General features: G+C 56.1%; 1 protein-coding gene across 3 annotated transcripts; it reads right to left on the bottom strand.

Moving 5' to 3' along the window:
- Window positions 1–255: 255 nt before the first annotated feature.
- On the bottom strand, window positions 256–3,794 carry SPON2 (spondin 2). Of its 3 annotated transcripts, none has more exons than XM_028492454.2 (6): window positions 3,577–3,789; window positions 2,930–3,152; window positions 2,350–2,567; window positions 2,080–2,271; window positions 1,792–1,949; window positions 256–661 (listed from the first exon to the last, which is right to left on the bottom strand). In XM_028492454.2, the coding sequence occupies exons 2-6, from the start codon at window positions 3,147–3,149 to the stop codon at window positions 274–276; spliced, it is 1,176 nt and encodes a 391-aa protein (XP_028348255.1). In that variant the 5' UTR covers window positions 3,150–3,152; window positions 3,577–3,789; the 3' UTR covers window positions 256–273. The 3 variants fall into 3 exon arrangements, with proteins under 3 accessions (XP_028348255.1, XP_028348254.1, XP_023974933.1); XM_028492453.2 differs by having other exon boundaries at window positions 2,350–2,573; window positions 3,577–3,788; XM_024119165.3 differs by having other exon boundaries at window positions 390–661; window positions 1,792–1,969; window positions 2,350–2,573; window positions 3,577–3,794.
- Window positions 3,795–12,597: the final 8,803 nt, after the last annotated feature.

Here is a 12,597-nt window from a genome sequence, read left to right as displayed (position 1 = left end):
CGTCTGTCGAGCAGGGCTTCCGCTGGGCTTCCAGCCCCTGACTGGGGATGGCTGCTTTCACTCCTTCCTCCCTGAGGTCAAGGGTCAAGGTGACCATGGGGGATAGAAATCTGTTGTGGAGAGTGCGCGTGCGGTGGTCCACCGGCTCCTCCCCGCAGGGTGACAACTGCCCCTCAGGGAAGTCTGGTGGCCCATCTGCCGGCCCCGCCTTCACCCGACACCCGCCCAGGACACAGACCACAGCACCGGGTGTCAGGAGACGCTGGTCTTTATTCAAGAGCTGGGATGGGAACGCGACGAGGCACGTGTTGGTCTCGCGCCGGTGACCCGGCGGCCCGGGCAGCTGCCTGGCGACCAGGTCTGAGGTATTTCACGGCCGGGCTGTGGCTCTCGTGCAGCGCGGCCGCCGGGCCGGGGGCCAGTCTCTGCGCGGAGGTCGCCGGCGGCGGGGCTCAGGGGGCTCGGAGGCCCCGGGGTCAGACGCAGTTGTCGGGGACGCACGGGGCCTCCTCCTCCAGCGCCGGGCAGGGCGCCCCGTGGTTGGCGGGCCGCGAATGGACGTAGCGCGTCCTGCTCTTGGCCCCGGGCCGCCCGCACGGGCCTGCGCACAGCCCCCAGGACGACCACAGCGACACCTCGCAGTCCAGCGGCGTCTCCGGAGCTGGGGGCGCAAGGAGGACGGTGAGCGGGCCGGGGCTGCGGGAGAGGAAGGGGGCCCTCGCCCGAGACCGCCTCCCAACTTGGCCAGCAAACTCCTGATTTTATCAGCGCGCTTTCCAGCGGCCTCCAGAGCGACGCCACCAAGCACACCCCCGAAAAGCCACCCCCAGCGACTGGGTGAAGGTTTCCGCCCTGAGAGCCCGACGCCGGCTGGACCCCGGCTCTCCGGGGTGGGGGGAGGGGCGCGGGGAGGGCGGAGATCCTGTCGTGAAACGTTCTCTGACGTGGGCACAGACCGGCCGGGTCTCCACCGCCTGCTCTGCTGTTCCAGGCGCCGACCCTCCGGGAGGCTGGCACACTGGGGGCGCGGCCCCCTCGCTCGCCCGGCACCGGCGCACCGCTCGGCCCTCCCCCGCGGGCAGCACCGCCCCCACCGACCCGCTGCCGGGAGGGCACACAGGGGTCAGCGGGGACACCGGGCGGGGCCTGGGGCCTCTCCGACTCACTTCTGGGCTGTAGAAGTGTGAAAGGCTTTCAGCTGAAAATGCTGGCTAAGAGTTAACTCTTCGGTTTGGAGTTGAATGAACCGAATCCCAAATCTCTCAGAACCAGCGTCCCCACCCAAATGCTCCCATCCTGCTTCTGAAATCGCTCAGAGACGCGGGTTCACGCAGCCCCGACGGCGCTGCCCCGCCCTCTGAGCAGCGGCCGCCTCTCCCGGTTTGCCCCGTCCTCCCACTGCACGCGGCCACCCAACCCGGCTCTGTGGCCAGGCGACGGTGCTCTGCGTGGGGCGGGCCCAGGCCCCTGGGGGCGGGGCGCACGCGGGGGCGGGGGTGCCTCTGGGATCAGCGGGTGTCACTCCCCAGGCGGTCCCTCTGGGGCGGGCACTGACTTTCGAGGGTTATTCTAAGGGTGGGAGGTAAGAGCTGGAGCGGAGCTCAGGACCAGGTGATGTCTGAGCAAGTCCCCGACCGACACCCAAACCCGCTTCTGCCCCGACGCAGCCAGTGGTGAGCGTCGCGGCTGCCCGGCAGCCCGAGCGCCTGCAACCCAGGGTCACGCGTGTGAAGCGGGGGTGGGGGTGGGGGGTGGCCGTGGGCGCCTCGGAGGGGTGGGAGCTGGGCTCACCTGGCAGGCTGTCGGCGACCTCGTTGCCCCCGCCCCCCAAGCCCGGGGCGGGCGGGAAGGCCCTGGGGCTGTGCAGGAGCCGCGCCAGGGTCAGGGTCACCGTAGCGATGGGAGGCAAGGACTTCAGCCGCGGGTAGTAGAAGGAGTTCACGGGGTGGCTGGGAGAGGAGGCCGTGATCTGGAGGAGGGGCCCGGCCCGGAGATGGGTCAGGAGGGGCCAGCCCCGCCCCCAGGCCTCGGCTGTCCTCCCGGGCAGCGCCGCCGCGCAGAGAGCTGCCATCCCCTCACCTCGGTCACCGTGTCCTGCGGGACGGTCGCGAACTTGGGGGATGAGAAGGTGAAGCCGCTGTCGGTCCCGGCGTCGTAGGGGTGGAGGTCCACCGCCACCTGCTCCCTCCAGCGGCCCCCGTCACACAGGTCCATGCTCTCGACGCCCACGAACCAGTCGGGGCTGGGGACGATGCGGACCACGAAGGACACCTGGGGGCCGAGGGCTCAGCGGCAGCCCCCGCGCCCCGCTCCTGCCCGCCCGCCCACCGTCCACGCCGCCCCACTCACGAGCGAGTGCCTGGAGTGGGCCTCAAGCTGCGCCGACGTCTGCCCGGTGCCGCTGGGCACGGCGGGGGCCGAGAACACGCCGTGCACGCTCTGCAGCTTCTCCCCGGCAGCTTCCATCTCCCGCATCAGTGCCCAGGCCTCGCCGCGCTCGGCGAACTCCCTCAGCCCGTTGCTCGCATACTGGCCCTTCCTCCACAGGCTGTAGTCGGGGCTGTGCACTGCCCCTGGGCCCCACCCACCCGTGTGAGCATCACCCCTGGACACCGCCCCTCCCCCCGCGGGGCCACGCGGGATGTCCCACAGGTGGCCTCCCACTGCCCGGCACCTGGCTGGTAGGACGGGCAACCGGCCGGCCCTTCCCGTGACCCAGGCCACCCTGCCCCGCCTCGGCCCCGAAGCCCGGGACATTGCTGCCGGCACACAGTAGGCACTCAGCCAGTACCTCCCGCACTGAAGTGAACTGGGTGAGGTCCCCTCCACACTGTGAAGTGCGGGGCCACGGTCGGGTGACCGTCCCCTCCCGGGCAGTGGGGGTCACCGCCAGGCCCGCCGGGCACGGGACGGCAGGGGCTGCACTCACCCAGCAGGGGTGACCACTGCGCGGGTGGGCGGAACATCGGGTACTGCTTGGGGAAGGATGCCTGGGTCCACTTGCCCGTGAAGGTGATGCTGTACTTGGCCAGGGGCTGGGCCGTGCACATGGACTCTCCCCCCAGCGGCTGGCCAGCCGAGCAGCCAAGTGTGGCCAGGAGGGCCCAGAGGGCTCCACCCCAGGCGGCAGCCGGACTCGGGGTTCCCATCACCTACGAGAAGGCGGGGCACATGCTGCACCGCTGGTCCCCGATGCCCTGCGCACGGCCCCTGGTTACAGGCCCCCGAGGACGCCGGTCACCTCCCTCCACGTTCCCCCTCCAGGCTCTGGCTGGGCCTGACCCCGTGGCTGGAAAGCCAAGCCATGTTGGGTTACAGGAACCCAGGGCGCCTGGCCGGTTACACCTGGCATGGAGCTCACAGCCAGCTCAGCGCCCTGCGGCTTTCCCGAGGGGCACACCTCTGGCGCTGCCGTCTGAGGGAACCCCGGGAACCAGGAGGGTCGCCGTGCCCCGGACTAGATGGGCCTCCCTCTTGGGGTGCTGCCCCTCTTGGGGTGCTGCGGGTTTCTGGCGGGGGGCAGCGCCAGGAGGCCAGCGCGGCTGCGGGGCCGGGGCCAGCACACACAGTACTCACCCAGCAAGAGCGACCGGAGGCTGTGGGCAGCTGAAGGTCCCAGCAAGAGCCCAGAGCTCCAATTTATGCTGCAGAAGGCACCCAGCCGGCCAATGAGGCCCCAGATCCTCCACCGCGGCCGCCGGAGAGCGAGCGGAGCGGCAGATAGCACGCGGGGGAGAGGGAGAGAAAGGGACCTCAGTGCTGGAGCTGGCCTGGCCGCCCGCCCACTCTGACGCCGAGCAGATGCTGCTCCAGCGCTGAGGTCACTCCCCTTGGGCGCCGGCCACTCGCCGCACCCCTTCCTTTGTCTTTCCCTCCAGCCCACCCCCCTCTCCCCCCAGTTCTCTCCGTTCCCATCAGGCCCTCCCTGGTGTCTCCCCGGAGGGGGTGCCAAAGCCAGCTGCTGGGAAGAGAGCTGGGCCAGGGCCGCCAGCGTGCACTGCCCTCAGGGCAGGGTGGGACGTCAGGGCCATGGTCAGGCCTGACATCTGTCCGTCTGTCCAAGTGCTGAGGACGGGCGGGGGAGCAGGGCCCCTGGGTTCAGCGGACACAGCTGCCTCCTTCCCGCGTACAGAGCTGCATGGAGCAGCCATGCTGTCCACACCGTGGCCAGGGCACTGGACCGTCCCCCCGAGGGGAGTCGGAACCATGAGGCCGCCTTCCCCAAGCGCCAGGAGGTGACCCCGGGCCCCCCAACTTCCCTCATGGGGAAGAGCTCCAAGGATGCCTGGCATACGGAAGAAACTGCCAGCAGATTCTTATCTTTGCTCACTGTCAGGAGAACATTTCCAGAACGCTCATTATGGGGCCTGGGAGCCGGGAAGGACAAGGTAGTGGGATGGTCTGGCTTGTAAGAACCGCCCCGGGAGCTTTAAAGCTTAAAAGGAAGCATTCGGAGTTTTGAAACCACCTTAATGTTTTACACATTCCAAAAAAGAGAGAGAAAAATAAAGAGAATCCACAAGAATAGACTGCAAACAAAAACAAATGATCGAACCTGTATTTCAAGTAAACAACACAACCGCGGGGAAGTGGCTGTGAACACCGCGTTCAGACTGCGGGTCCTGAGGCTCGCAACAGAGCCCAACGCAGTGGTTCTCAAACACTTTGGTCTCGGGACCCCTTACACTCTGAAAAGTCACTGAGACCCACAAAGAGCTTCTGTTTGTGTGGGTGACATCCGTCAATCTCACCGTGTTTGAGATCCTAATGGAAATGCTCGGAATACTTATCAATTCACTTAAAAATAACAAAAATAAACCTATTGCACATTGACATAAATAGCAATGCTTTATGGAAAACAACTCCCTTTCAAAAAGAAAACCCTTGTGAAAAAAGCGGGGAGTGCAGCTCTTTTTCCGTCTGGCTTCCTGGGAGGCATGGGACGGTCCCTGCCGCCCTGCGGTCGCTCCGAGGTGCGTGTCGTGCTAGTCGCCATCCTCGCAGAAAGGCCAGCCGTGCAGGGACACAGCTGGAGCTCGGAAGGCTCATCACGCGTGGGTGTGCCACGTGGCCTCTGGGGACGTCCCCACACCCTCGCGAGCCGGGCAGAACGGGCAGGGGTGTCTTTGCTCACACCCTGTCCTTGGAGAAGTGGCTGATCCGGGTTTGAGGAGAGAAGGTGGGAGGTCGGCCTGGGCCGTTTCGTGCCGGGAAGTGAGGACGTGCTTGGGCAGCGCTGGCCCGCCGTCCAGCGGCCGCGGACAGCCTCAGGGCTCGCCCCATTTTACAGGAGGCTCCCCTCCTAGCCCCTCACACCCACAGCTCTGCCCTCCCGGGGCCCCGCGTCGACGTGCGGCCAGGGGGGACTGAAGGCTGGACCTTCTGTTTGCTCAGGGCTCCCCCGGGAGGGGCCGGGGGGGCGGGTGAACAGGGAGGCACTTTCTTTGGTGGTGGAGTGACCCTGAGAGCATGCCTGAGGAGTCCTTGGGACACAGCGGGGCACGGGGTGCCCTGCTCAGAGAGGGGTGCGGAGGGCAGCTTGGGAGCCGGCGGCCTGTGGCCCCTTGGCCTGGGCTGGGTCTCCTCCACCAACCAGGACGCGGTGCCCCGTCCCTCACGGGCACCAGGTGAGGTGGCATCTGGGCAGCACTTGACAGCCCTACAGACAGCAGGCTCCTCTACACACAGGTGCCCCTCACCGGGTAAAGTCATCCGTTTGCAAACACATGTCCAGCACCTGCCGGGTCTCAGCGCTGGGAACACGGGAGTGACCCCAGCGGACAGAAGCCCTGCTCCCCGAGGCTGTGGGGCTGGGGGCCTGGGTGCGTTTGTGGGTGGAATTCTGTTCTTCGGCGACTGCTTGGTTCTCTGGCCGACACTGAGGCCAGGGTCCCCTCCCGTAAGTCGGTCTATGGTCAGTCACCCCGAGGTGGCTTCTGGGGACCGAGGCTCAGGGCTGTGCTGTGGCCAGGCCTCTGCAGACTCCACACTCGCTGACTGCTGCCCCTCCCCGCTTGCCCCAGTGGCAGATCCCTGTCCAAGCCCCGCTTCCCAGGCCTGCCTGCATCCCCCGCCCACCCACGACTCCGATGGCTGCAGCGGGCACCCCGACCCCAGGGCCGCTGTAGCTCAGATGAGTGCACAGCGCAGGACGAGCCGCTGACACTGTCCTCCCAGGGCCTGGCGGTTCTAAAAGGCGTCTTCTAGCCGAGTGTTGCTCGTGGTGGACTTGGGGCGGGGTCTGGGCTGCCCCAACTGGCCCCGGGGGGGCGTGGAGTTAGCAGGAGTCCCTGTGTGAGCCGCTGAGGACGGGCCAGGCACACGGGATGCCGGGGAGGCAATGGTCATGTCCGTGCCCCGGGCTGGGGCCCTGCCACGGCCCAGAACCCAAGGGGCCCGAGGGACATAGGGCTCCAGCGGGACCTTCCATTTGTATTCTGGCCAAGGGGCTCTTGAGGCCGGAGTAACAAGGGCTCTTTCAGGTGGGGCCCTGGGTGGGGGGACGCCCATCTCCTTGGGAGCACCCAGACCTGGCGTGGAGTCTGGCTCCTCAGGGGCTGGTCGGCTGACAGGCACGAGTTTGTTTGCTGGTCTGTCCCCTCACCAGACGTTGACCGAGGGCCAAGTTCCTGCCAGACGCCGCAGCCCGCACACAGGGGCTTCCCATCCCCGAGGCTGAGCCCTCCCAGCGCCCTGCTGGCCCCTTGCCCGCCCGCCCGCACTCCTGTCCCAGCACCTCCTCCCCGTGTGCCCCAGGGCCTTTGCACTGCGGCTCCCTCTATCTGGAGACCTCTTTCCAGGCCGGCCTCTTCCCGTCTCAGGTCTCAGGGAGAGCCCCTCCTGACAGGGCCCCCGGAAGGCCTGGTCGGCCCTGCCTTGTTTACAGTCTTGGCTCCTGCAGAGAAGTAAGTCTGCCCGAGCAGACAGGGATGTGCCCCGGGGGTCCTGCAGCCCAGAATCTGAGGAACGCAGCTGTGAGCTGCTGCCCACCTGCCCAGAGACCTCGCTCCCTCCCTCCTTCCCACCTCACTCCATCCTGGGTTCAGGTCTCTTAGCACTTCTGATTGGTGGGACCTGAGTCAGGTCAGGGAACCCTGGGTCCGGGAGGCGCTAGGATGGGTGCTGGGTGAGCTGAGCCCCCCAACAGCACCCGGTTCCCTGCGCTCGTGCAGGGAGGCCCAGCGGGGGCCTCGCCGCTGGCTCGGCCTCTGTGGGTGTCACCCCTGCGAGCACGCCTGGCTTGCAGAAGGGCCAGGGGAGCCAGGGCTCTCGCCAAGCCTCACCTTCACGGAGGAGGCCTCCATGGCCGCCGACCGCAGGCCTGGGAGGAGATATGCCTCCATCTGGCTGTAAACATGAACGTTCCCTCCTCTGCTCAGCAGCCCGGCTTCCAGAAACACAGGACTGTCTGTGCAGCAGAATTTGCTGTGTCTCCATCCCAGTGAAGATTCCAGGACCTCAGCAAAAACGGCAGAGTGAGGAGCTGGGAAAACACTGTCCGTTGTAATAGCAACGAGAAAACGGGACAAAACGGCCAGAGCCAGCTTCTTCTGTACTCTGGAAATTAACCAGAAGCTTGCAGCAGTCCTTGGAGAGCTGTTTTTTGTTTTCTGTTTTTCAATCAAGAAAATTAGCCGAATCTTGGTAAGAGCAGCTATGAGGTTTTTGGTTTTTTACCATCTTAACCATTTTTCAGTGACAGCTCAGTGGCATTAAGCACATTCACATTGTTGTGCCGCCGTCACCACCATCCGTCCACAGACCTTTTCATCTTCTGAATCTGAAACTCTCTCCCTTTCCAGCAATAGCTCCCTGTCCCCTCCTCTCAGCCCCAGAAACCCTCACTCTACTTTTTGTCTCTGTCATTTTGAAGACTCTAGGGACATGATCTGAGTGGAATCGTACAGTGTTCGTTTGTCCTTTTGTATCTGGCTTATTTACTCGGCATAATGTTCTTAGGTTCATCCATGTTGTAGCAGGTGTCAGAATTCCTTTGTTTTTTTTAATGTCCCTGTAATTTTTTTTTCTTGTAAGTCAGTGTTTACAAAGTGTAATGTACATAAAGAAAATTATACTTTCCCTTGCATATAGCTCAGTGGATTTTCAGAAATGGAAGGCATTCATGTAATCAGTAATTGGATCAAGGAATAGAAATTTAAGAACACAGGAAACCTCCTCTTTTGTTACCTTCCAGTCACTACCATCCCCGAAGTGAACACTGTTCTAATTTCCAACTTTATCAGTTATTTTTGCCTCTTTTTATGCCTGATACAAATAGTCACATAATGTACTGTTGGTGTTTGACTTCCTTCATAGAATCCCCTTCCTTTTTAAGGCTGAATAATCGTCCACTGTACGTATTTACCACACTTTGCTTATTCATTCATCTGACAATGGACACCTCCACATCTTAGCTATTCTGACTAATGCTGCTGAACAAGGTGACACAAGTATCTCTTCGGGACCCTGCTTTCAAGCCTTTGGGGTAGAAGTAGAATCGCTTCATATGGAAATTCTTTAAAAAAATTTTTTTTGTTGAAGTATAGTTGGTAGCTCTGTTTTTAATGTTTTGAGGGACAGCCACATCGTTTTCCACAGCTGCTGCACCATTTCACATTCCTGTTAACCGTGCACAAGGGTTCCAGCTTCCCCGCATCCTCTCCAAGCTGTGAGGTGTTTTAATTTGCCCTAGGCCCATGCCCCACCCTCCGGCTCTGTAGTAGCCTTGAAAATTGACAACCCAGATTCATGGTGAAAACCAACAACCCAGCGCCACTGGAGAGATCAGAATGGAGCCGAGCACTTTCAAAGCCGTGTCCCCAGAAACTTGTCATTATTTGACCTGTCCGTTGGTTTCCTGGAAGACCCCCACTTGCAAGGCTGTCTGTATTTGACTTGATTCGGAGCCCACCCAGGATGAAAAGCCTTTTCCCCAGGGCTGATGGTTGAAAACGGTTACAGACGATTAATGAACCTTGCAGCAGCCGAGGTGATGGATAACCATGAGGACAAATAAGAGAGTAACCAAGGAGCTTCGAAGGAAAACCTGAGGCTGCAGACTGCCTGGCTGCATGCGGAAAATGTGGCCTAAGACCCACAGAGTCTCGCAATAAAGACTGGGAAACTCATTGGTTCCAGGCATTTAAGGAAATCTCTGTCCAGTCATTGACCACTAAGCTGATGAAGCTGAGACTTAGTGACCACACATGGCAAAGAATACCGATTCAACAGAATTAATTCAGAAATGTCACTAAACAAACTACAGCAGGCAGCAACAGCAACAAATCCCAGGGAAACCACTAGGAAAATAACCGAAAAACATGGTAAAACAAACAACAAGTGGGGAACTTCCCTGGTGGCGCAGTGGTTAAGAATTTGCCTGCCAATGCAGGGACATGGGTTCGAGCCCTGGTTCGGGAAGATCCCACATGCCGCGGAGCAACTAACCCTGTGCGCCACAACTACTGAACCTGCGCCCTAGAGCCCGCGAGCCATAACTACTGAGCCCGCACACCTAGAGCCCGTGCTCCACAACAAAAGAAGCCACCACAATGAGAAGCCCGCGCACTGCAACAAAGAGTAGCCCCCGCTCGCCACACCTAGAGAAAGCCCACGCGCAGCAACGAAGACCCAACGCAGCCAAAAATAAATAAATAAAATTAAAAAGAAAAGAAACAAGTGAATTAAAATGAGACACTAGAAAATATCCCTTTAACACAAAGGGAGGCAGCATAGAGGAATAGAGGAACAAAAAAGATATAATACAGGTGAAAACAAGTAGCAAATGGCAGATCCTACCTTACAGTTGAAGATTCAATATGAATTAAATATCAGTTAACTGATAGTGAATGGCAGACTGGACAAAAATAAAACCTGGTCTTACTACATGCTGTCTGCAAAAGACCGACGTTCCGTTCAAAGACAGAAAGAGGTGGAAGTAAAAGGATGAACCAGCTGAACCAAACAGTAAACAAAAGCAAGTGAGAGTGACTCTACCCTATGAGGCAAAAGAGGCTTCAGGACAGATATGGTTACAAGAGACAGAGAAGGGCGTTTTATAATGATAGCAGGCGAATCCTTCAAGAAGATATAACCGTTACAAAGTATATGCATCTCACAATAGAGTCCCAAAATGCGTGAAGCACACCAGACAAATGAAGGGTGAAATGGACAGTTCAACAATAATCATTGGGGACTGTCAACTTTCAATAGCCTGTTTTCAATGACAGATAAAGCAACAAGACAGCAGATCTCCAGGAAACAGAGGACGTGAGCTACTCTGTAGACCCAGTGTAGACTCGGCCCAGCAGGCGTCTGAGAAGACTCCACCCAACAACAGTGTGTTCTTCAGCACATGGAGCATCTCCAGAATAGACCACGTGACAAGATGTCTCAGTAAACTTAAAATGATTGAAATCATGCAAAATACGTTCTCTCACCACAACGGAATGAAATTAAAAATCAGTAACAGGAAGACATTTAGGAAATTTAAAAATACATTGAAATTAAACCTTATACTCCTTAGTAACCAATGGGTCAAAGAAAAAATCACATTATAATTTAGAAAATACTTTTGAGGTAAAATGAAAACACAACATATGGAAACTTATGGGATGAAGCAAAGCAGTACTTAGAAGGAAATAAATAAGATCTCAAATCCGTAACCTAACCGTCCACCTAAAGAAACTAGAAAAAGGAGAGCAAACTAATCCAAATCAAGCAGAAGGAAATAATAAATATTAGAGCAGAAATACAGGAAACGGAGAATTTCAAAAATTGAGAAAAATCAATGAAAACAAAAGTTGGTTCTTTGAAAAGATCAAGAAAATTGACCAGCTAGACCAAGAAAAAAAAAGAGGAGATTCAAATTACTAAAATCAGGAGTGAAATAGGAGACATTACTAATGACCTTACAGAAATAAAAAAGAATTATAAGAGAATCCTATGAACAACAGTACGCCAATAAATTAGATAACCTACATGAAATGGATAAATTCCTAAAGACACAAACTACCAATGCTGACTGAAGAAGAAATAGAAAATCTGAATAGACCTATAAAAAGAGATTGAATTAGTAATAAAAAAAACTTACCATAAAGAAAAGTTCAGGATCATATGGCTTCACCAGTGAATTTCACAAAATATTTAAAGGAGAATTAATACCAATCCTTCTCTAAATCTTCCGAAAAAATAGAAGAGGGAACACTTCCCAACTCATTCTACAAGGCTAGTATTACCCTGATACCAAAACTAGATGAAGTCATTGCAAGAAGAGGAAAAGGAAAGCTTTCCCCCTAAAATTAGGAAAAAGACAAGGTTGCCCACTCCTGTTACTTCTATTCTACATTGTGTTGGAGGTTCTAGCCAGGAAAATTAGGCAAGAAAATGAAACAAAAGGCAACCGGTGACAAAGTAGAAGTAAAACTATCTCTGTTTGCAGATGACATGATTTTGTATACAAAATCAAAAGAAATCCGTACAAAAAATATTGGAGCTAATAAATGAGCCTAGCAAGATTGCAGATATAAGATCAATACACAAAAATTAGTTGTATTTCTATACACTAGCGGGAAACAATCTGAAAGTGAAATGAAGAAAACAATTCCATTCACAATAGCATCAAAAAGGATAAAAAACAGGAATCAATTTAAGCAAAGAAGTATAAGAGTCGTACACTGAAAACTATAGAACGTTGTTGGAAGAAATGAAAGAAGACATACAGACATCTCACATTCATTGATTGGGAGAGTTAGTATTGTTAAGATGGAAACATTCCCCCAATCCATCTACATATTCATTACAATCCCTATCAAAATTCCAACCGCTTTTTTTCCCCTCCAGAAATGGAAAGGCTGATCTTAAAATTCATATGGATTTGCAAAGGGCCCCAGATAACCAAAATAACCTTATAAAAGAGGCACTAAGTGGGAGAACTCATACTTATCAATTTCAAAAATTATTACAAAGCTACAGGAATCAAGACAGTGTGTCACTGGCATGAGAATAGACATAGAAGCCAATGGAACATTACTGATAGTTCAGAAATGAACCCTCACATTTCTGGTCAATTGATCTTTGACAAGGGTGCCAAAACCATGTGCTAGAGGAAAGAACAGTGTCTTCAGAGATGGTGCCGAGACAAATGGACGTCCACATGCAGAAGAGAGAACTTGGTTCCCACCTCATACCGTATACAAAAATTAGGTCAAAACAGATCAAAGACCCAAATGTAAAACTAAAACTATAAAAGGAATCTTAGGTATATATTTTGTGACCGTGGATTTAGGCAATGATTTCTTAGCTTTTGACACCTGAAGCACAAACAACCAAAGGAAAAATAAATTATGCTTCATCAAAATGAAAAACCTTTGTTCTTCAAAAGACACCATCAAAAGACACCATCAAGAAAAGACAGTCAAGGACTTCCCTGGTGATGCAGTGGTTAAGAATCCACCTGCCAATGCAGGGGACACGGGTTTGAGCCCTGGTCCAGGAAGACCCCACATGCCGTGGAGCAGCTAAGCCCGTGAACCACAACTACTGAGCCTGCGCTCTAGAGCCCTCAAGCCACAACTACAGAGCCCACGTGCCACAACT

Source organism: Physeter macrocephalus, chromosome 7, assembly GCF_002837175.3.
Source record: "Physeter macrocephalus isolate SW-GA chromosome 7, ASM283717v5, whole genome shotgun sequence".
Classification (NCBI taxonomy): domain Eukaryota; kingdom Metazoa; phylum Chordata; class Mammalia; order Artiodactyla; family Physeteridae; genus Physeter; species Physeter macrocephalus.
Note: the sequence above shows the minus strand (reverse complement) of the source record. Positions and strands in the feature narration are given on the sequence as shown.

Coding starts and splice junctions, on each gene's coding strand:
- SPON2 (XM_028492453.2), bottom strand. CDS start 3,149: ATGGGAACCCCGAGTCCGGCTGCCGCCTGGGGTGGAGCCCTCTGGGCC. Junction 2,574..2,929: donor GCAGTGGTCACCCCTGCTGG/GTGAGTGCAGCC, acceptor GGTGGGGCCCAG/GGGCAGTGCACAGCCCCGAC. Junction 2,272..2,349: donor CCCACTCCAGGCACTCGCTC/GTGAGTGGGGCG, acceptor CTCGGCCCCCAG/GTGTCCTTCGTGGTCCGCAT.